Source organism: Saccoglossus kowalevskii, chromosome 12 (assembly GCF_978046115.1).
Source record: "Saccoglossus kowalevskii chromosome 12, keSacKowa6.1, whole genome shotgun sequence".
In the NCBI taxonomy this organism is placed as follows: Eukaryota; Metazoa; Hemichordata; class Enteropneusta; family Harrimaniidae; genus Saccoglossus; species Saccoglossus kowalevskii.
Window position 1 is genome coordinate 5,503,438 of NC_140652.1, and position 23,709 is coordinate 5,527,146.

The following is a 23,709-nucleotide window of genomic DNA, read 5'->3' on the forward strand; positions in this document are numbered from 1 at the left end:
TTCAACAGTTTCCAGATTGTGACAAGAGATAAACAAGACCCAAGTCAAGGTAAGTTTTGTTAAAGTGTCGATGGCGTTCCCTATATTACGAAAACAATTCAGGCAACAGACGAATATCTTCTGTGGTGTTGTTGAATTTATACCGTGTCTGCGGAATTGTTGATTGAGGGTTCGAAGCCAGCAGTTAACATTTTGTTAGAAAGTTTCACAATTAAATCAAATATCCAATGATACCAGTATATTTATTTCATTATTTTAACAACTTGCAATGGTGGAAGTTGGTCAAACACGAGTTCTTACACCTAAATAAGTATCAAATATTTGTCGACACATTTATTCTCTCAACCTTGTAGAGGTGGAAATTAATTCAACAACAGGTATTTACTCACAAATATAATGGTCAATATTTGTCCATACATTCATTCTGTCAATTTAAGAACTTGTAATTGTTGGAATTAATCAAATGAGAGTTGTCTACACCAAAATAAGTTTCAAATACTTGTCCATACATTTATTCTCTCAATTTAACAACTTGTAATGGTGTAAAATAATTAAACGAGAGCTGTCTACACCAAAATAAGTCTAAAATATTTGTCCGCACATTTATTCTCTCAATTTAACAACTTGTAATGGTTTAAAATAATTAAACGAGAGCTGTCTACACCAAAATAAGTCTAAAATATTTGTCCATACATTTATTCTCTTAATTTAACAACTTGTAATGGTGTAAAATAATTAAACGAGAGTTGTCTACACCAAAATAAGTCTAAAATATTTGTCCGCACATTTATTCTCTCAATTTAACAACTTGTAATGGTGTAAAATAATTAAACGAGAGCTGTCTACACCAAAATAAGTCTAAAATATTTTGTCCGCACATTTATTCTCTCAATTTAACAACTTGTAATGGTGTAAAATAATTAAACGAGAGCTGTCTACACCAAAATAAGTCTAAAATATTTGTCCGCACATTTATTCTCTCAATTTAACAACTTGTAATTGTGGGAATTAATCAAACGAGAGCTGTCTACACCAAAATAAGTCTAAAATATTTGTCCGCACACTTATTCTCTCAATTTAACAACTTGTAATGGTGTAAAATAATTAAACGAGAGCTGTCTACACCAAAATAAGTCTAAAATATTTGTCTGCACATTTATTCTCTCAATTTAACAACATGTAATTGTGGGAATTAATCAAACGAGAGATGTCTACACAAAAATAAGTCTAAAATATTTGTCCGCACATTTATTCTTTCAATTTAACAACCTGTAATTGTGGGAATTAATCAAACGTGAGTTGTTTACATCAAACTAAGTATTAAATATTTGTTGAGACATTTATTCTCTCAATTTAACAACTTGTAATGGTGTAAAATAATTAAACGAGAGTTGTCTACACCAAAATTAATCTCAAATATTTGTCCACACATTTATTGTCACAATTTAACCACTTGTTAATAGTGGAAATTACTTAAATGCGACTTGTTTAATCAGTTGACATCAATGCAACTTACCCGCAGACAGTGCACAACAGAGTATCATTATTGAGCAATTATAAACAGGAACGTGTCTTGGCATTAGGGTTAGGGTCGGGTCAGGTATGGGCAACGGAATTATTAACAGGAATGTGTCTTGACATTAGGGTTAGGGTCGGGTCAGGTATGGGCAACGCAAATGGCAAACACCCAATTGGCAAGATGTACACTAACGGGTTATGGCATGCATATAGTTTACACAAGTAAAAACACAAAATTGGCAATTTTTTGGACAATTGTAACTCAATAATAGAAATATGTTGTATTTCTATATATATACACACTATATAGTCTTATCAAATGCAAACACATTCCGTCAATCCATTGTGGTCTTGTGGGTCAGTTCTCTGCATAGTGATCAGGAGGACCTGGGTTCAATTCCCTTGCCTGCCCATCTTTTTCTCACAAACACCATTTGGCAATAAAGCTAAATATGACAACAAATTACTTAATTTGCATGACTACCCACATAGCTCAGTTGATTTGTACTATGTCAGCAATGTGAGCGATCGCTGGTTCGAATCCAGTATGTTTAGTTAGATTTTTGAATGCTAGTGAAGACAGTGCTCCTATGAATAGGACTTAAATCCTAACTCCTGTGTGAAGACACTCGTGGTACAGTGGACAAGACAGTGCGCTGGGAACTCAAAGATCGCAAGTTCGAATCACGGATTGGACACTCCTACAAAAGACATGAAAGACGTTAAAAACATAAACAGCGGATTCAAAAACTCAAGTCAGGAAAACAGAACACAAGAATACTACCCCACATGGAAGCCAGTCGAAGTCGTCGAAGAACGAACACAGTCGAAGAACGTACACAGTTGACAGCTGTAGGTCACGTGCAACGACACGAGGAGCATGGCTGCTATCCAAATGGGTCCCTTCTTTTGTATTGACCCCCTAAGGATTGCTAATCCCCCTTTCTAACTCTTCCCCCAAAAATAATATATCGCCCCTTTTAAAATGTATTGACCCACAAATTAATGAATATTCATGAGCACAGAAACTGCTACGTCATGAATGAATTAGCATAATTTTAAAAAAAATTTGCATAAAGTGTAGGTACTCCTTCTGGAGCTCTGCCAAATATTGCTCCAATTTTCGATTCATATATGGCACCCAGAAATATATACAAATTATTTTTAAAATAATCATTTGTGTCCCAAAATACAACCATAGTTTTGTTCATGAAGTCAAAGTGTCAATTGTTGCAACCTAACACAGTTGTCGATATGAATGAAATTATTGTCACTCATGCAAGAGGGCACTATTTATCGCAATGATGTATTTCTGTTTTTTTGTCTGAAGAAGTCATCATCTTAAAGAACATTTCTATTAATTCACAGTTTTTGCTCTCACAAACCTTGTGACGAGTAAAAGAAGTGAACCAGAACAATATCTTCTTTAAAAGTCCAATTAACAGATGAAAATATGATACAGCTTAGGGAGTCTTGAATGTGTTCTGACCTACATGTATTGTATATGCAGATGTAACTTAAGGGAGCCTTAGGTGCAAAAAGAAAATACAACTTTTTTGATGATGTGCTTCTAGATAAAATATATGTGATATTCACACATATTGAAGATCCAAGGCCTGGTAACATGAAATCATGAGAAAATCACACATATTGAAGATCCAAGGCCTGGTAACATGAAATCATGAGAAAATCACACATATTGAAGATCCAAGGCCTGGTAACATGAAATCATGAGAAAATCGCACATATTGAAGATCCAAGGCCTGGTAACATGAAATCATGAGAAAATCGCACATATTGAAGATCCAAGGCCTGGTAACATGAAATCATGAGAAAATCGCACATATTGAAGATCCAAGGCCTGGTAACATGAAATCATGAGAAAATCGCACATATTGAAGATCCAAGGCCTGGTAACATGAAATCATGAGAAAATCGCACATATTGAAGATCCAAGGCCTGGTAACATGAAATCATGAGAAAATCGCACATATTGAAGATCCAAGGCCTGGTAACATGAAATCATGAGAAAATCGCACATATTGAAGATCCAAGGCCTGGTAACATGAAATCATGAGAAAATCGCACATATTGAAGATCCAAGGCCTGGTAACATGAAATCATGAGAAAATCGCACATATTGAAGATCCAAGGCCTGGTAACATGAAATCATGAGAAAATCACACATATTGAAGATCCAAGGCCTGGTAACATGAAATCATGAGAAAATCACACATATTGAAGATCCAAGGCCTGGTAACATGAAATCATGAGAAAATCACACATATTGAAGATCCAAGGCCTGGTAACATGAAATCATGAGAAAATCACACATATTGAAGATCCAAGGCCTGGTAACATGAAATCATGAGAAAATCGCACATATTGAAGATCCAAGGCCTGGTAACATGAAATCATGAGAAAATCGCACATATTGAAGATCCAAGGCCTGGTAACATGAAATCATGAGAAAATCGCACATTTTGAAGATCCAAGGCCTGGTAACATGAAATCATGAGAAAATCACACATATTGAAGATCCAAGGCCTGGTAACATGAAATCATGAGAAAATCGCACATATTGAAGATCCAAGGCCTGGTAACATGAAATCATGAGAAAATCGCACATATTGAAGATCCAAGGCCTGGTAACATGAAATCATGAGAAAATCGCACATATTGAAGATCCAAGGCCTGGTAACATGAAATCATGAGAAAATCGCACATATTGAAGATCCAAGGCCTGGTAACATGAAATCATGAGAAAATCGCACATATTGAAGATCCAAGGCCTGGTAACATGAAATCATGAGAAAATCACACATATTGAAGATCCAAGGCCTGGTAACATGAAATCATGAGAAAATCACACATATTGAAGATCCAAGGCCTGGTAACATGAAATCATGAGAAAATCGCACATATTGAAGATCCAAGGCCTGGTAACATGAAATCATGAGAAAATCGCACATATTGAAGATCCAAGGCCTGGTAACATGAAATCATGAGAAAATCACACATATTGAAGATCCAAGGCCTGGTAACATGAAATCATGAGAAAATCGCACATATTGAAGATCCAAGGCCTGGTAACATGAAATCATGAGAAAATCGCACATATTGAAGATCCAAGGCCTGGTAACATGAAATCATGAGAAAATCGCACATATTGAAGATCCAAGGCCTGGTAACATGAAATCATGAGAAAATCGCACATATTGAAGATCCAAGGCCTGGTAACATGAAATCATGAGAAAATCGCACATATTGAAGATCCAAGGCCTGGTAACATGAAATCATGAGAAAATCACACATATTGAAGATCCAAGGCCTGGTAACATGAAATCATGAGAAAATCACACATATTGAAGATCCAAGGCCTGGTAACATGAAATCATGAGAAAATCACACATATTGAAGATCCAAGGCCTGGTAACATGAAATCATGAGAAAATCACACATATTGAAGATCCAAGGCCTGGTAACATGAAATCATGAGAAAATCGCACATATTGAAGATCCAAGGCCTGGTAACATGAAATCATGAGAAAATCGCACATATTGAAGATCCAAGGCCTGGTAACATGAAATCATGAGAAAATCGCACATATTGAAGATCCAAGGCCTGGTAACATGAAATCATGAGAAAATCACACATTTTGAAGATCCAAGGCCTGGTAACATGAAATCATGAGAAAATCACACATATTGAAGATCCAAGGCCTGGTAACATGAAATCATGAGAAAATCGCACATATTGAAGATCCAAGGCCTGGTAACATGAAATCATGAGAAAATCGAACATATTGAAGATCCAAGGCCTGGTAACATGAAATCATGAGAAAATCACACATTTTGAAGATCCAAGGCCTGGTAACATGAAATCATGAGAAAATCACACATATTGAAGATCCAAGGCCTGGTAACATGAAATCATGAGAAAATCACACATTTTGAAGATCCAAGGCCTGGTAACATGAAATCATGAGAAAATCACACATATTGAAGATCCAAGGCCTGGTAACATGAAATCATGAGAAAATCGCACATATTGAAGATCCAAGGCCTGGTAACATGAAATCATGAGAAAATCACACATATTGAAGATCCAAGGCCTGGTAACATGAAATCATGAGAAAATCGCACATATTGAAGATCCAAGGCCTGGTAACATGAAATCATGAGAAAATCGCACATATTGAAGATCCAAGGCCTGGTAACATGAAATCATGAGAAAATCACACATTTTGAAGATCCAAGGCCTGGTAACATGAAATCATGAGAAAATCACACATATTGAAGATCCAAGGCCTGGTAACATGAAATCATGAGAAAATCACACATTTTGAAGATCCAAGGCCTGGTAACATGAAATCATGAGAAAATCACACATATTGAAGATCCAAGGCCTGGTAACATGAAATCATGAGAAAATCGCACATATTGAAGATCCAAGGCCTGGTAACATGAAATCATGAGAAAATCGCACATATTGAAGATCCAAGGCCTGGTAACATGAAATCATGAGAAAATCGCACATTTTGAAGATCCAAGGCCTGGTAACATTAAATCATGAGAAAATCGCACATATTGAAGATCCAAGGCCTGGTAACATGAAATCATGAGAAAATCGCACATATTGAAGATCCAAGGCCTGGTAACATGAAATCATGAGAAAATCACACATTTTGAAGATCCAAGGCCTGGTAACATGAAATCATGAGAAAATCACACATTTTGAAGATCCAAGGCCTGGTAACATGAAATCATGAGAAAATCACACATTTTGAAGATCCAAGGCCTGGTAACATGAAATCATGAGAAAATCGCACATATTGAAGATCCAAGGCCTGGTAACATGAAATCATGAGAAAATCACACATTTTGAAGATCCAAGGCCTGGTAACATGAAATCATGAGAAAATCACACATTTTGAAGATCCAAGGCCTGGTAACATGAAATCATGAGAAAATCACACATTTTGAAGATCCAAGGCCTGGTAACATGAAATCATGAGAAAATCACACATTTTGAAGATCCAAGGCCTGGTAACATGAAATCATGAGAAAATCGCACATATTGAAGATCCAAGGCCTGGTAACATGAAATCATGAGAAAATCGCACATATTGAAGATCCAAGGCCTGGTAACATGAAATCATGAGAAAATCGCACATATTGAAGATCCAAGGCCTGGTAACATGAAATCATGAGAAAATCACACATTTTGAAGATCCAAGGCCTGGTAACATGAAATCATGAGAAAATCGCACATATTGAAGATCCAAGGCCTGGTAACATGAAATCATGAGAAAATCGCACATTTTGAAGATCCAAGGCCTGGTAACATGAAATCATGAGAAAATCGCACATATTGAAGATCCAAGGCCTGGTAACATGAAATCATGAGAAAATCGCACATATTGAAGATCCAAGGCCTGGTAACATGAAATCATGAGAAAATCGCACATTTTGAAGATCCAAGGCCTGGTAACATGAAATCATGAGAAAATCGCACATTTTGAAGATCCAAGGCCTGGTAACATGAAATCATGAGAAAATCGCACATATTGAAGATCCAAGGCCTGGTAACATGAAATCATGAGAAAATCGCACATATTGAAGATCCAAGGCCTGGTAACATGAAATCATGAGAAAATCGCACATTTTGAAGATCCAAGGCCTGGTAACATGAAATCATGAGAAAATCGCACATATTGAAGATCCAAGGCCTGGTAACATGAAATCATGAGAAAATCGCACATATTGAAGATCCAAGGCCTGGTAACATGAAATCATGAGAAAATCGCACATTTTGAAGATCCAAGGCCTGGTAACATGAAATCATGAGAAAATCGCACATATTGAAGATCCAAGGCCTGGTAACATGAAATCATGAGAAAATCGCACATATTGAAGATCCAAGGCCTGGTAACATGAAATCATGAGAAAATCGCACATATTGAAGATCCAAGGCCTGGTAACATGAAATCATGAGAAAATCGCACATATTGAAGATCCAAGGCCTGGTAACATGAAATCATGAGAAAATCGCACATTTTGAAGATCCAAGGCCTGGTAACATGAAATCATGAGAAAATCGCACATATTGAAGATCCAAGGCCTGGTAACATGAAATCATGAGAAAATCACACATTTTGAAGATCCAAGGCCTGGTAACATGAAATCATGAGAAAATCGCACATATTGAAGATCCAAGGCCTGGTAACATGAAATCATGAGAAAATCGCACATATTGAAGATCCAAGGCCTGGTAACATGAAATCATGAGAAAATCGCACATATTGAAGATCCAAGGCCTGGTAACATGAAATCATGAGAAAATCGCACATATTGAAGATCCAAGGCCTGGTAACATGAAATCATGAGAAAATCGCACATTTTGAAGATCCAAGGCCTGGTAACATGAAATCATGAGAAAATCGCACATTTTGAAGATCCAAGGCCTGGTAACATGAAATCATGAGAAAATCGCACATATTGAAGATCCAAGGCCTGGTAACATGAAATCATGAGAAAATCGCACATATTGAAGATCCAAGGCCTGGTAACATGAAATCATGAGAAAATCGCACATATTGAAGATCCAAGGCCTGGTAACATTAAATCATGAGAAAATCGCACATTTTGAAGATCCAAGGCCTGGTAACATGAAATCATGAGAAAATCGCACATATTGAAGATCCAAGGCCTGGTAACATGAAATCATGAGAAAATCGCACATTTTGAAAAATACTAATTTTATGCAAGCAAATAAGTTAGTGAAATATACAAGAATATCTTGGGACTGTCTCGTAGTGCCTTTCTATATTTGTAGAGTGGATTTATCATGGAGGTAGAAAAGAGAAGGAGTGAGGACGCTATTTAAGCCCATGTTAATCTTATAAACATCCTTTGTCTTCGCTCTGGTTAAGCCACTTATTGTTTTTGTTTAGAAGTCGTTTTATCTACATGATGATAGCCGCTTATTTACACAAGAAAACGCGAGTAGAACTGAAAAAAATAAATTCCGTTTAAACATCGTCTATAAAATTGAATGCGCAAACCATAAATAAAAGAATTGTGCATGCGCAATGACCTTTATCAGATCACAAAGGTCATTTCACACTTGTAGGTACCGGAAATTCTGCATACGGACGCCACCAAGATGTGTGATTACTTCTTTTCTGATATTTTACATCGCAATAGTCGTCCAACTTTGGACATTGATTAAAAAAATCCCGCAAATTTCCGCAGTGAAATTTAAATATACATGATAAGATTATAACAAGATGTTTTGACTCGTCATTTTTCATTGGTGTGCAGAACTGTGCAGATGTTTAAAATCGCGCATTTTGTTGTAATAGATTTCGGGCGTTGAGTACACTCAGCGTACGTCTTTCACTGCATTCTGTATTATTGTTATCTGTTTGGGCATGCGCAGTGCGTTGAGAATCTTCGTGAAGCTTCCGAATACAGCTGAAACACGTAAGCCGATTAACTGTGACATTGTACAGCGTGTTTGCAAACTAATTACATTGTGTATGTGAGTAAAAAAATCCAAAGCATCATGAAACCAGCGGAAACAATAGCGTCATCACTCCTTCTCTTTTCTACCTCCATGGATTTATGTAGTCTGTGTTTTCGGCTTTTAAAAACACATGTCCATATCCCACTCGTATAATTTCCCTAATTGTTCGTAATTTTCGTACCGATGAGTATCCTGACAAAAACTCGAAATTCAAGAAGGCCATGGCGGCAATTGTTTTGACAGATAACCTTTTCTCCATCACACTTTCTCGCTTATTTCTTCACTATATTCTTCAATATTTCTGGAAACAAAGCCAGTTTTTAATCAAACAATTCAGCTATTTTTGTCCCAATCGATATAAATATAAATGGGTCTATTTTGTGAATTTGAGATGAAAAGAGGGAACTGGTGATGAAAAAGTTAAACCAATGAAATGTTGACGAAGATTCAATGAGATCTAGACATTTTTAAAATATTTCACCTCAAAAGATAAACTGTAATTCAACATAATGAGTACATAAACAAAGCCATTTATATTTTGATAAACACTTCAAAGCGGAGTAAAAAGGTTTTAATTATCAGGAAAAAGTAAACATGCAACCATGTGCAAATATGTAATTGTTTACAAACCTTTTTTGATTTTTTTTTGGGTAGAAATCCCAATCTGTTAGTTTTCTTTGTCTTGACTTCTTTTGACTCACAATCGTCCACATCACCATATACATCTTCATCTTCACTCAAGTTTTGACCATATTCATTTAATTCAACCTGATAACAAAATTATTGTTTGTCAGTTTTGAAGTACTGTAGTGTGGTTGTAACTTTTCACTATTTTTGTAGCTACTGTATACGTATTCATTACCCACTGGTTTTTAATTTCATATTATTATTGTTGATAAATACAACCCTCTAAATTAAATGTACGTGAACATGTAAAATAACAATAGAACAATGTTTTCTTGTCAAATACATTTTTGAAGTTTAAAATCCAGTGAAATTGCTCAAACCATTCTAAAAATTTACAGTACAGCAATTTAACAAATACAAAAAAAGAAAGTTGGAGCTAAATGTATACAGGTTTAATATAAGTGCAATTTTTCTCTAAAATATAAATAAGGAAATACATTGGTTTACCTTCTGCTGTTGTGCCATGGCACGCGACATTGGTGCTATATTGAACATAAAGGCTTCGTAAGAGTGAGAATCATTTTTCTGAACTCTGAAAATAGAAACATTATATTCACAAAATATATATATAAATTGAAAAACGCTTTACCCTATTTGCTCTATTAGTAGCACCTGTGCTTACATAAATTACAGAAGTACTGCTATTGTCAAAATAAGTAATATTTTAATGATTCAGTATTCAACAAATGGGATATTTAGTTTTGTGCTTCCAATAAAGAAAATACAGCAGATAGTATTGCAATTAGTTTAAAGATTCCATCTTGTCAAACACTTGACTACTAATAATTAATTACCATCAAATCTAATGTCAACAAAAACACTTTTAGTTCTTTTGCCTCATCTCACCAAGATTTATGGATTAGATAATTCCATTGTGAAAAAACATCACCAGAAATTGATAATCAAGCCTCAAAAATATATTATTTTATGCATAACTCATGTCCTGAAAATAATCTGCAAAATCAGTATAGGTGTACGGTTTTTTCTCAAAATTTTTAACTACGACTATATACATTTTAAGTTTTGTTGTCTTGATATAAGTTTGAGGGTTCTGACATCATTACTCTAAGAATTGTCTACAAACACATAAACTGAGCTATATCTGTGGTTCACAAAATATTTCTTCAATCTTTTGAGTGATAAAATACTCACGCATGTCGTTTCATTAGATTATGCGAGGCGGCTGTTTGCAGTCTCGCATGGGTGTATTCGCCTTCCATTGCCAAGGCTGCTGTGGTCTGAGCAGTGTGGGCACTGTATACAGCAGCATTCAAATCTGTCGACCAATCATGAAGTAGCCAATAAATAAACTATTGTAAAATATTTAATTTTTGCAGGGATGATTCAATGAAAATAAAATCTAGCCAATATATCTTTTTTCCTATGTCTCACATTCAACTCATCAAATATCAGTGAAATTAAACTCCACACAAAACACCCAAAAAGTTATTTCAGCGAAAATTAAAGTAGTTCACAGTGTTTGGAGGGAGATACCATTATAAGAGATAGGGACACAGGGAACAAACTCCATCAATGCTTAGAAGGGTCAGGGTGTCAAACATATTGACACCAAACACCAAAAGTGATTTTGTCAAAGTAGTCTACTTCCCAATATTGATGTAAATTCTGTAACTAAATTCCAAATATAGAAGACAATCTGGGCATGACTTACTGTCCTCTACAAGGTCCCTGTCGTTTGTTACTGGCCTGTCTTGAGTGATGACTCTTAGGCACTGTGCTTCATCTCGGCTGGTGTACTGTATTTGCAACTGGAACGGCAATCTCTCAACTCCTTCTAAAGCACTCTGTTGAGCATCAGCAACACTAGATGATGATACATCATACAAAGGCTTATCTAGAACAAGAACAAAGTTATTTTTATAGTTTCTCACAGAAATATTTCACTATTTGTCAGTGTTTGTGTCACACATCAACTCATCTAGCCAATGAGAGCATGTGTAACATACCACTATCAGCTCATCTTGTCAATCAGTTTGTGTACCAGACCACTATAACTGATCTAGCCAGTCAGAGCTTGTGTAACACACCACTATCAGCTCATCTAGCCAATCAGAGCTTGTGTAACAGAGCTTGTGTAACATACCACTATCAGCTCATCTAGCCAATCAGAGCTTGTGTAACATACCACTATCAGCTCATCTAGCCAATCAGAGCTTGTGTAACATACCACTATCAGCTCATCTCGCCAGTCAGAACTTGAGCAACACATCTCTATTAGCTCACCTAGCCAATCAGAGCTTGTGAAACACACCACTATCAGCTCACCCAGCCAATTAGAACATGTCTTATAAATACAGTTATTGGAATAATACTGTATCAGTACATATCATGTTCTAAATGCATTTACTTTTGAAAAATAATGATTTAGAACTTGGTAATTATTCATAATGTTGACAAAATTAATATATTTTCTTGAAGTGTCAAATACTTACTAGCAGCTGCACCAGCTTCTACAACTGTACCACCTTGGTTGTCATACACCACTAGAAAGTCAAATAAAAAAATACAATAACAGACCAATCATAATCCTCCATATGGCACACATGATTTATTTTAACCAATCATATTTGTCCATAGATTAACAAAACTTGGAAGGAAGCACATTAACAGTCCAATCATAATCCTCCATATGGCACACATGATTTATTTTAACCAATCATATTTGTCCATAGATTAAAACACTTGGAAGGAAGCACATGAACAGTCCAATCATAATCCTCCATATGGCACACATGATTTATTTTAACCAATCACGCTTGTCCATAGATTAAAACACTTGGAAGGAAGCACAAGAACAGTCCAATCATATCCTCCATATGGCACACATGATTTATTTTAACCAATCACACTTGTCCATTGGTTGAGAGGAAGCACATCAACAATTGATCAAAATTGTACAACCCAATGTGCATATCTCACACTGTTTTCCCATGGACACTGAAATTTTTTTTAGGTTTTTGACATTTAGGTCTTTCGTAGTGAAATCCAAGATTTATAAGATATTGGCATGCAAGTGTTGACACAATGCAAGTTGCTCTCTGATTGGTCCGATTTGTTGGTGTTAAGATTGAGTAGCCAATCAGCCACAATGCAAGCTGCTCTCTGATTGGTCTGAATTTTAGGTGTTGAGGTTGGGTAGCCAATCAGACTCAATGCATGCTGCTCTCTGATTGGTCTGTTTTTTAGATGTTAAGATTGGATAGCCAGTCAGACACAATGAAAGCTGCTCTCTGATTGGTCTTATTTTTAGGTGTTAAGGTTAGGTAGCCAATCACACACAATCTTGTATTAAGCTTCACAATGACCCCACAACAACTGAATTATACAATGTACATGAAACCTACCATTTTGACCTGCTCGTTGAAGATCTGATTTCTTTTTTACCCCAAACTCAAACGTGATCTCAGTTTCTGCGGTAACATTACCGATTGTTCGATGTGCTTGACTTTCGTGGGGACCAGTCTCTTCGTTTCGAAAATACCTGAAACATTTTTACAGACATTCAGGGATGAATTTTTTCACTTAAAATCAACATGAACTTTTTATAAAGTTGAAATGGCAATCAAACCCCAGTCACAATGCATTCGCAAATGACTACCATTGTGACAGAATTCTACAATGGTCAATTCCACTTTTAACACAAAAAGTAATTTTCATTGGTGCTAAAAAATAAATCTGCAATTTAACACCCTGTAGCAACTTTTAGTGACGACACTACTCATCATACTCAAAATTTATTTGAAGTGTTTTGAATAAACATCATGAATATCTTTGTTTATGTAAATCAGCCATGATTGTTAGAATGACACATTGGATTATGGGTAGTGGGCATTATCAAAGTGTCATGAAAGTACCAGCACCGTTAATAACTGCCACGAAGGACAGAATTATGGAGCTGTGATTATTCTAATTCAGTGTGCTAGCTGGCTGTATGTTAAAGTGTTAAGACAGTGTCCATGTAAAGCCTGTGCATAAACATTTACAGTCACTGATACATAACAGTGGCTGACAAGAATTTATTAACAAAGGACTTCTACTTTTTTAACTCTGCTCGTGAACTTGGTTTTTAAGAAAATCTTGACCAATGCACAAGTAATCATTATAAATTTGGCATACAGTCAGTGCTATGATATTCATAGTTGTTTATTGCAGAAGAATGGATGGGTTTTTGATTCTGTAATAATGAAATATGTGGGTTCACTAAATCTCTTGTCAGAGGTCTCTTGACAAAATTTAGTAAACAAACAAATTGAATGTAATCTACATTCAACCAATATAGAACATGCCTTAATGAAGCGACTGTGGCGCCTTTATAACACTGACAAGACTCTCTCACTGTTCTCCCTAGGATACAACCAGCATGGCGGTATCGCCATAGTAATTTGTTTATATTGCCTATCTGACACTACCACAGACATTATTCATGACTGCTTCAACAATTTATTTCTGTTTATTGTGTGTACATGATTTAATGAGTATTTTACTCATGACATTTTTCATTAGCAATGATTATGCAAATCACACGCAAATGTTATGCAAATAAGTATGCAAATGGCATGTAAATTCTATGCAAACTAGTATGCAAATTGGATACTGCCACAGCGGTTTAAATTTCTGGAAAGCACATTGTCCCTACATTAATATTATGGGCGAAGGTAGTAATGAGTTTTTACTATCATGCCATACACAAGATGAAATGGGAATGAATCAGATGAAACTGGTTTTAACTGGTTCAATATGGTTTCATTACACTTACAGTCCTCTATGTAACTGTAATTTAGCTGTAACATTTGTCGCAATAATTGGATCATTCAAAATCAATCCAAACTGATCCTTCAATTTCAATGGGTCAACAATATTGATCTGAAAAACAGAAAGGATGTTATCAATAAACATTTAAAAGAGAAGACGTACATCACAGATGGAAGACTATTTCACCCCAAGACTTTCTCGTCCAAATTTATCTGCACTTTTTTCTTACATTCTTTAACATTTCTGGAAATGAAACCTAATTTTGGAGCCAACAGACAAAATTTGAGTCAATTTTCAGTTTCAATAAACTTGGCTATTTTTGTCCCAGTCTTCTGAAGGTAGGTGCAGACTATAAATGGGACTATACTGCTTAGAACCAACACCAAGATTCTGAATTGGGTATTGTAGAATACTTTATTCTTGCTTGGACTTAATTTATGCTATCTTCGCTGAAGGAATGTACCTTTTTTCCTATATTTTATATCAGTGAAAATAAATTCCCTACAAAACACCCAAAATGTTTTTTTCAGCAAAAATTGATTCCAGCTGAAATAAAGTATTTTACAGTATTTACCAAATGGTTTTAAAGTGACACAATCATGACACTGTGTGGTGTTTGATGTGCATCCCATGCACAATATACAACAAGTGTAAAACAATATCAATGACAGTGGAATTGTCAAAACAACATGATATATTGGTTCATTCAATTTAAACTACCTGTCCCCCAGTCTTGTCAGCGACATTGCCGAGTTCCACCATCCTACAATCGGTGCCTTGCAGCGTCAACACAGACACACAGACACTGTAAATAAAAATAAATACAATGAACAATGTCATAATTGAGGTGGAGGCAATTCTCTGTGATATAGAGTGGTAATCAAAGTTATACTCATAAAGAGCATTCATTTTACTGAATAGAAAGTTTTTGAGAATTTTGCAAATCAGAGAAATTCAACAGTATTTCACAGAATTATTTCTTCTGACTCCCTTAGTACCATATAAGACATATCCTCTGACTCCCTTTTTACCTTATAAGGTAATTCCACTGACTCCCTTATTGCCATATAAGGCAATTCCTCTGACTCCCTTATTGCCATATAAGGCAATTCCTCTGACTCCCTTATTACCATATAAGGCATATCCTCTGACTCCCTTTTTACCTTATAAGACAATTCCTCTGACTCCCTTATTACCATATAAGGCATATCCTCTGACTCCCTTTTTGCCTTATAAGGTAATTCCACTGACTCCATTATTGCCATATAAGGCAATTCCTCCGACTCCCTTATAACCATGTAAGGCATTTCCTCTGACTCCCTTTTTACCTTATAAGGCATTTCCTCTGACTCCCTTATTGTCATATATGGCATTTCCTCTGACTCCCTTTTTACCTTACAAGACAATTCCTCTGACTCCCTTATTGCCATATATGGCAATTCCTCTGACTCCCTTATTACCATATAAGGCATATCCTCTGACTCCCTTATGACCATATAAGGCATATCCTCTGACTCCCTTTTTACCTTATAAGGCATTTCCTCTGACTCCCTTATTGCCATATATGGCATTTCCTCTGACTCCCTTTTTACCTTACAAGACAATTCCTCTGACTCCCTTATTGCCATATATGGCAATTCCTCTGACTCCCTTATTACCATATAAGGCATACTGTAGAAGGGTCAATTATTCACTGGGTTTTAATTTCGCTGACTGGAAAATGTGCTAAATTAAAACCCAGTGAATATGTAAAATTTAGCATAGAACACATTATCTAAATGATAAAACTGTGAATTTAAAACCAATTGAATATGCCTGAAATGGTAAATTAGCGAAATTTAAACCCAGTGAAAATTAGTCATTTTACAGTATCCTCTGACTCCCTTTTTACCTTATAAGGTAATTCCACTGACTCCCTTATTGCCATATAAGGCATTTTCTCCGACTCCCTTATTACCATATAAGGCACATCCTATGACTCCCTTATTACCATATAAGGCATATCCTATGACTCCCTTATTGCCATATAAGGCAATTCTACTGACTACCTTATAACCATATAAGGCATTTCCTATGACTACCTTATTACCATATAAGGCATATCCTATGACTCACTTATTACCATATAAGGCATATCCTATGACTCACTTATTACCATATAAGGCATATCCTATGACTCCCTTTTTATCTTATAAGGTAATTCCACTGACTCCCTTATTGCCATATAAGGCAATTCCTCTGACTACCTTATTACCATATAAGGCATTTCCTCTGACTCCCTTATGACCATATAAGGCATTTCCTCTGACTCCCTTATGACCATATAAGGCATTTCCTCTGACTCCCTTATGACCATATAAGGCATTTCCTCTGACTCCTTTATTACCATATGAGACATTTCCTCTGACTCACCCTTTATCTCTGGCATAGGTCCCCAAATCTTCGTAAAACATAGCAGCAGTGTCATATGCCATATCATCTTCTTCTGCCTCTAGCGATCCCAAGCCTATGTTAGCCTTACCATCAGTGCAGATTATGACCTTTGACCCTGCTTTCTGAGATGCCATGGCAACAGAAACCAAAAGTGATGGCCCTAGCGCAGTCTGTCCACCTTCTTCAAGACTGGCATGTGAAATAAAATATTTCAAAATTATAATCACATTACAAAATCTATGATGTGACATGATTGGTACTGTAAAAATATTGATTTTCACTGCAAACTGATTTCACTATTTCAAGGTTTTGAGCATAATCACAGAGTTATTCACTCTGATGCAAATGATTTCATGACTAATTATAAACATTATGTAATAATATGTGAAGTCATTTCAAATGATGTCATGGGATAAATTATTCATGAAGCTGTTTGTTTGTTTAACCTTTTCTCCACCAGTTTCCTATTTTCATCACAAATTCACAAAATAGTTCCGTTTATAGTCTGCACTTTACTTAAGAAGATTAGGACAAAAATAGCCAATTTTTTGGCTAAAAACTGAAAATTGAATCAAATTTTGCCTGCTGGCTCCAAAACTAAAATTTATTTCCAGAAATATTGAAGACTATGAAAAAAAAAAGATGCAGAAACATTTGGCTGAGAATGTCTGGTGGTGAGAAGTACTGCAGTGACGATCCAATCATTTTTCAAGGGTTTTGTTCACAACACATTGCTGAAAAGTCCGAGCTTACTACTAACAGAAGAAGCATAGTGAATGTTTCCAATACAATTGCTTTCTAGGACTTACTTGAAAATTTTATCAGCTAGGACATTTCTGGTTTCTTTGATAAACATTGGCAATGGTAGCTGACTTCCAAAACTGATGAGGTTTTCTTTGTCATAAAGTTTATCTCCAGCTAATGTGATAGGAGTGTCAGAGCCATCACCAATCACAGTTACCTAGGGGGACAGATGAAATATATGAATATAGGAGTGTCTGAGCAATCACCACTCAGTTACCTAGGGGGTCAGATGAAATATTTTAATATAGGAATGTCAGAGCCATCACCAATCACAGTTACCTAGAGGGTCATCTTAGTCGTGACTTACAATGTATATGCGTTTATAAGGGCATCAATCAAAGTCGTGATCTTTGCTCGTAAGGAACCCATATCTCGCACGTGTGTGGTGCGCAATGACCATCGCCATTTAAATTTTGTGACAATTAAAGTGTGTGTGAAATGCACACCGACACATTTATGTTTAAATTTGCATAAATACAAATTATTATTTACCTCATTATTAAAAGAAACAAGTCCAATTCTCTTGGTAGAACAATCTTTACACAGTTTACTGAGATTGTGATCTACTGCACTTTGCATTGCCTGAAAATTAAACACATATGACATGATTTACCGGAATACTCCAGATTATTATACATTTTAACCATCCATAAAAATATGTTCAAAATCATATTTACATTAATTTTGAATATTAACATTCATTGATTTTGTTCACATTGTCTGCAAAGTTTTTTAAGCGAAAACACAGCAAAGTTTGCTGCTTAACCTTTTCACTACCAGTTCCCCATTTTTATCACAAACTCACAAAATACTGTAAATCTGTATTAGAAGCTGCGACTTCTATTAAAATGGTACAATTCAACAGAGGGGATGCAGCTTCTTTTAGAGCACCTACACGTATGAGAAATGGAAATTGTTCAAAAAGAATGGGTGCGAATTATATTAGAGATGCGGCTTCTAATACAGATTTTATGGTAGTACTGTTTATAGTCTGCACTTTCTTTCAGAAGATTGAATTTTTGAGTACAAAATGAAAATTGACTCAAATTTTGTCTGCTGTCTTCAAAATTAGGATTCATTTCCAGAAATATCGTAGAACATAAAAAAAAAGTGCAGATAAATTTATACGAGAAAGTCTATTGGTGAAAAGGATAAAGGGAATAATAAAACAAGAGTGTGTGCATGTTTACCTGCAATCTTGACACATAGGTGGTACCTCGTCTTTCAGACGGCATGTACTGGTCTGTATCTGGTGAAGTGTTATACAGTTCTAATGCCCTTGTAGAATCGTTAGCTCTCAGAGGAAATTTACCTGGCACCTGAAAACAAAGTGATACATCAGCACAAAATTCTGCTAATGGATAGACCATGTAAAGAAATCTTTACATTGCTTTTGACCAAAAAGTTAGATTCCACGACGATGTCATTTTTTTCAATTTCATTTTGGGGATTCATGGAGGTATTTTAAAGAATATGTTAATGACAAAAATCTTTACCATGCAACCTCCATTATCATTACAGGTAAAAACAAATTGCTAAATTAATTAACCTTTTCTTCACCAGTTACATCTTTTCATCACAAATTTACAAAACAGTTCTGTTTATAGTCTGCAAATGATTGGGACAAATAGCCAACTTTTTTGACTAAAAACTGAAAATTTACCCACATTTTGTCTGTCGGCTTCAAAATTAAGGATCATTTCAAGAAAAAATTAAAGAGATATTAGGAAAAAGTTCAGAAAAATTTGGGCTAAAAGTCTGGTGGTGAAAATGTTAAACTATCAGTAATTGGAAATCTGTCAATGTGAGGTACATACCGGTGTAGTAACACACATACTACCAGACACGTCCATAACAAATATAATAATTGAATCATCCCCAAAATATCCGGCAGGGTCTGTCGTTCCTGGCGACGGTTGTAACATATATGTCACATCATCTTTTTTAGGAATTTCCCCGTCCATTATGTCGACTCGGTTGATATGTTCACAAAACTCGCATTTCCAAATCTACAAATAAAGCGAAAAAAGAAAAACAGAACATGGGTATATGCTCATGGAATAGTCAACTCCCAGGAGTGCCTCTTAGGTTTTGCCACTGAAGCTGAAATATTCGTGATGCCATTCGAATTCTAGAGAATATCACATTGTTGTTAGTTTTTTGCGAAATTTTTACTATATTTGGTACTTTCTGGCAAATCTGACTACCGTGTAAGTGGATATATACCTTGACACGACAATGACGCCAATGATCAATATGGAAGAAAGATTGATTTAAGGAAGGTGATGGTTCCTGTTTGATATGGGACTTATGACGACGTACACAATGCATGTAAAATAAACTGTTTACATGAAATTTGAACACGCACTTTGAGTTGACCACCCTTAACCATTAGTTTGAATTTTTTCCATCAATTCGTTTCTGAATTTTTTGTCATTTTTTAATTATTTTCTGATGATTGATTTGATAATTCTAGACCAAATGGATATAATTTTTCACTGGCTATACATATATGTATAGAAAATAATTAGTACTAAATAATGTGTTTTTCGTCAAAATTGTCATGTATATAACAGTCTGTCTATTTCTGCTGTCCCTATTCAGACATGCTTTTCAGTCATTCTTTTTTTATTTCAATATTATTTCATTTGAGTTATTTGACTTTGACTTACCTTGCCTCCATCTCCAGAGTCTGTCAGAATACTAAGATGAGACAGCACTGCTCCGCATCCTTCACACGTCACTGAATCACCGGTATGCATGTGACTTGGTTTCACAAGTGTGTCAAACTTTACTGATATCACATTGGTATCAGCACGACGACATTGATACTTTTTTCCACCTGGTGACGAGATTGGAAAAATTATTTACTATTGAAACAACTTTAATGATTGATTGATTGATTAGGCCAAAAAAATTTTGGAATTGAATTTTTGGATAGGAGTAGATATGTTATGTGAACTATTAATACACAACCAATCAAGTACATCAGCCAAATATATAAAGATAAATGTGGTGTAGTATTGGGGTGGGGTGAAAAGTTTATTTTATGCAAATTAGTCCCATATTATTTATTTCTATGCAATTGTCATTTTGCTGTTATTCATTATTTTATTTACTGCCAAAACTATGTAGTGAATAAAAAAATATATAAATCTAACTTTCATTTCTGTACTTAACCTTTTTACCACAAGACTTTCTCGCCCAAATTTTTCTATACTTTTTTTCTTGAAATGGAAATGAACCCTAATTTTGGAGCAAACAGACCAAATTCGAGTCAACATTCAGTTTTTACTCAAAAAATGTGGCTGTTTTTATCCCAAAGAAAAATGCAGACTATAAACATATTTTGTGAATTTGTGATGAACAGAGAAAACTAGTGGTGAAAATTATACCATGATTATGTTCTAGCAATTAGTTTTCAATACAGCTAACTGGGAAAAAAACAATAAAATGAAAAAACAAAAACAATCTATCTACCTATCCAAGAAACACTGATTTGTTTTATTCAGCCTACCTATCTGACCAATTACATACCATGTTCAGGTCTTGGTTGATCAGCAACCAATCAAATCTAGTGTTACATATACATACCACTTTTTAATAACACTCACTTCAATTGGATAACAAAACTCACTGTCAGGTGAGTGTTGCATGAAAATGAAATACAGTCAGATGTAGTTTTGTACAAACAGGGGACCAGTGTTTGATATGAAAGTTAATATCATTAGTCCACAACTATAAAATTTACAAATACAAACCCTTTTTATCATGTAGATGTGATTCTGGTCTATTTGGCAATGGCGGTGGTTTCAGTGCTGCACCTCCTTCTGCAAATAAATTCAAATGCCATTGTAAACTGCAAAAAACTTATCAATGAAAACAACGATGACAACAAACAGACATTAAGTGTACACTGACATTGTTACAGGGCATAACTTCATTGCCAGCAGCTTGGTTGTCATGCAAAATGGCGTTTACTATCTTATCGAGGTACATTTCGGTACATTAACTTTTCAATTGGCAATTGCGTGAATTCAACTGAAATTCTGTTAACCCTTTAAATCATTTCTTTAACTATTATTTTACGTTTATTTCAATTAAAATTTTACAATTTTACTGAGTTTGTACATGGCTCTGAAAAGCCACTGTAACAGGTGCCCACCGGTAATTAGCCATTCAACATACTTAGGTTGGCATTGTTGGTTTTGTTATATGTTCAAACAATTTCCAGAAATATTCCAAATACTGTATTTAAATTTGTGTTGAGTCATCAAGGGTGAACATGCATCTCAATAACCTTACATGTACAAATGACAAGTTGTGAAGTCAAGCCATAGGAAATCCACAGACTGCAGATAATTTTGATGTGAATTGTGTTTTTTCAAGCAGTGAACCTACATCTGATCAGATAGCCATATTAGCTGATAAATAGATAATATTAATATTATTTCATATTGTATTGATTCAGTATATAACGCATGTTATTTATGGTTTGTATGCATTATTAATAGAGTTGCACTTTTAATAAAGCAGATACGGTATGATATTGATAGTGTTCCCTCTTACTAGTATTAACTGCTTTTATTTTAGGGTTAACAAATTTTAGTGAGCTTGTACATGTATGGTCCATCTTTAAAAGTGTTGCATGGGAAATGTAAGTCTTTCGTAACTAGTTCTGACCACCCCTACAAATGTTTCCTAATGCAAAATTTTACAAACCCCTCATTAGTCCAGCTTGTACATTTTCACTTTGTTTGCCTATGTTTGTATCATGTTTACAATGTTCAACATTCACTCGTGTCTGTTTTATATATTCTTTTACTGTATTTGTTGCCACATGTACTAAATTAAATTTTATCCTTCCACACCAAATTAAATGACTTACGTTTCTCATATCTCAGTTTTAATGTTAAACAGTCTCTTACAATATGAATTGTGTTGGTCACAGCGTACATCTGTCATTTACGTGGACGCTATACTGTAAAATACTTTATTTTCGCTTGGAATTCATTTCCGCTAGATTCGCTGAAGGAAAGATTCAGCAAAAATAAAATCCAGTGATTATACCTTGTTTCCTATATTTTACATTCAACTTGTCAAAAATCAATGAAAATAAATTCCATACAAAACACCCAAAAAGTCTTTTCAGCAAAAATGAATTCCATAAAATAAAGTATTTTACAGTAAATATAACAACTACAGTAATCTAGTAGCACTTGTGCTTCCATAAATTACAAATGGTTTTAATTTTGCCAGTTTCGCTGACTGTAAAATGCGCTAAATTAAAACCCAATGAATATGTAAAATTTAGCATAGAACACATTATCTCAATGATAAAACCATGAATTTAAAACCCACTGAATATGCCTGAAATGGTAAATCAGCAAAAATTAAACCCAGTGAAAATTAGTCATTTTACAGTATATAAAATTTAGTATAATTAAAGATAGATGGATATGCTGTTGTCAGAAAGTTTTATTTGTTTTTTTATTGAGAAGAGATAGCATTAAACGAACCCCCGATAGAAGCATATAGATTTGGTTTCCGTGGTACATCATATGGTTCTGCATATCCCGCCAACTCGGCATCCTCTTCGATTGTACTCTCCTTCCCTTTCTTCTTTTTCTTCTTCCTCCGTGGGGGTTTCGGTGGTGGAGGATCTGTTGGCAGCGGCGATAAGTTATCATACTTTGATTCTGTGAGGTAGAACAAATGAAGAAGATTTGTTACTAACAGTCACATGACCATTAGCTGTAATACCAGATTCTGACATAAATTAGCCCATTCAAAAAATAATCTCAGGCAATTTTACAGCTGGTGGACCCATACTTGGGGTTCAAAATTTCAAAAAAAATGTTCATCTAATCCGGCCCTACAAAATTCCGCATTTTCTACGACTTGCGAAAATTTGTATTTAGTGAAATTAACCTTTTCACCACCAGACTTTTCTCCCAAACTTG

At 35.1% G+C, this 23,709-nt stretch overlaps 1 protein-coding gene across 1 annotated transcript in view; it reads right to left on the reverse strand.

The window, feature by feature from the left end:
- Positions 1-23,709, reverse strand: part of LOC102800640 (circularly permutated Ras protein 1-like) — a 37,404-nt gene that overhangs the window by 3,662 nt on the left and 10,033 nt on the right. Inside the window, exons 4-19 of the mRNA XM_085506373.1 lie at positions 23,266-23,445; positions 21,508-21,576; positions 20,419-20,588; positions 19,564-19,755; positions 18,937-19,065; positions 18,239-18,328; positions 17,752-17,903; positions 16,922-17,131; positions 15,230-15,314; positions 14,514-14,620; positions 13,102-13,238; positions 12,190-12,240; positions 11,409-11,591; positions 10,889-11,012; positions 10,184-10,268; positions 9,680-9,817 (exon numbers count right to left, since the gene is read on the reverse strand). Of these exons, the coding sequence (XP_085362499.1) occupies positions 9,680-9,817; positions 10,184-10,268; positions 10,889-11,012; positions 11,409-11,591; positions 12,190-12,240; positions 13,102-13,238; positions 14,514-14,620; positions 15,230-15,314; positions 16,922-17,131; positions 17,752-17,903; positions 18,239-18,328; positions 18,937-19,065; positions 19,564-19,755; positions 20,419-20,588; positions 21,508-21,576; positions 23,266-23,445 (2,102 nt within the window). The remainder of the gene's footprint in view (positions 1-9,679; positions 9,818-10,183; positions 10,269-10,888; positions 11,013-11,408; positions 11,592-12,189; positions 12,241-13,101; positions 13,239-14,513; positions 14,621-15,229; positions 15,315-16,921; positions 17,132-17,751; positions 17,904-18,238; positions 18,329-18,936; positions 19,066-19,563; positions 19,756-20,418; positions 20,589-21,507; positions 21,577-23,265; positions 23,446-23,709) is intronic.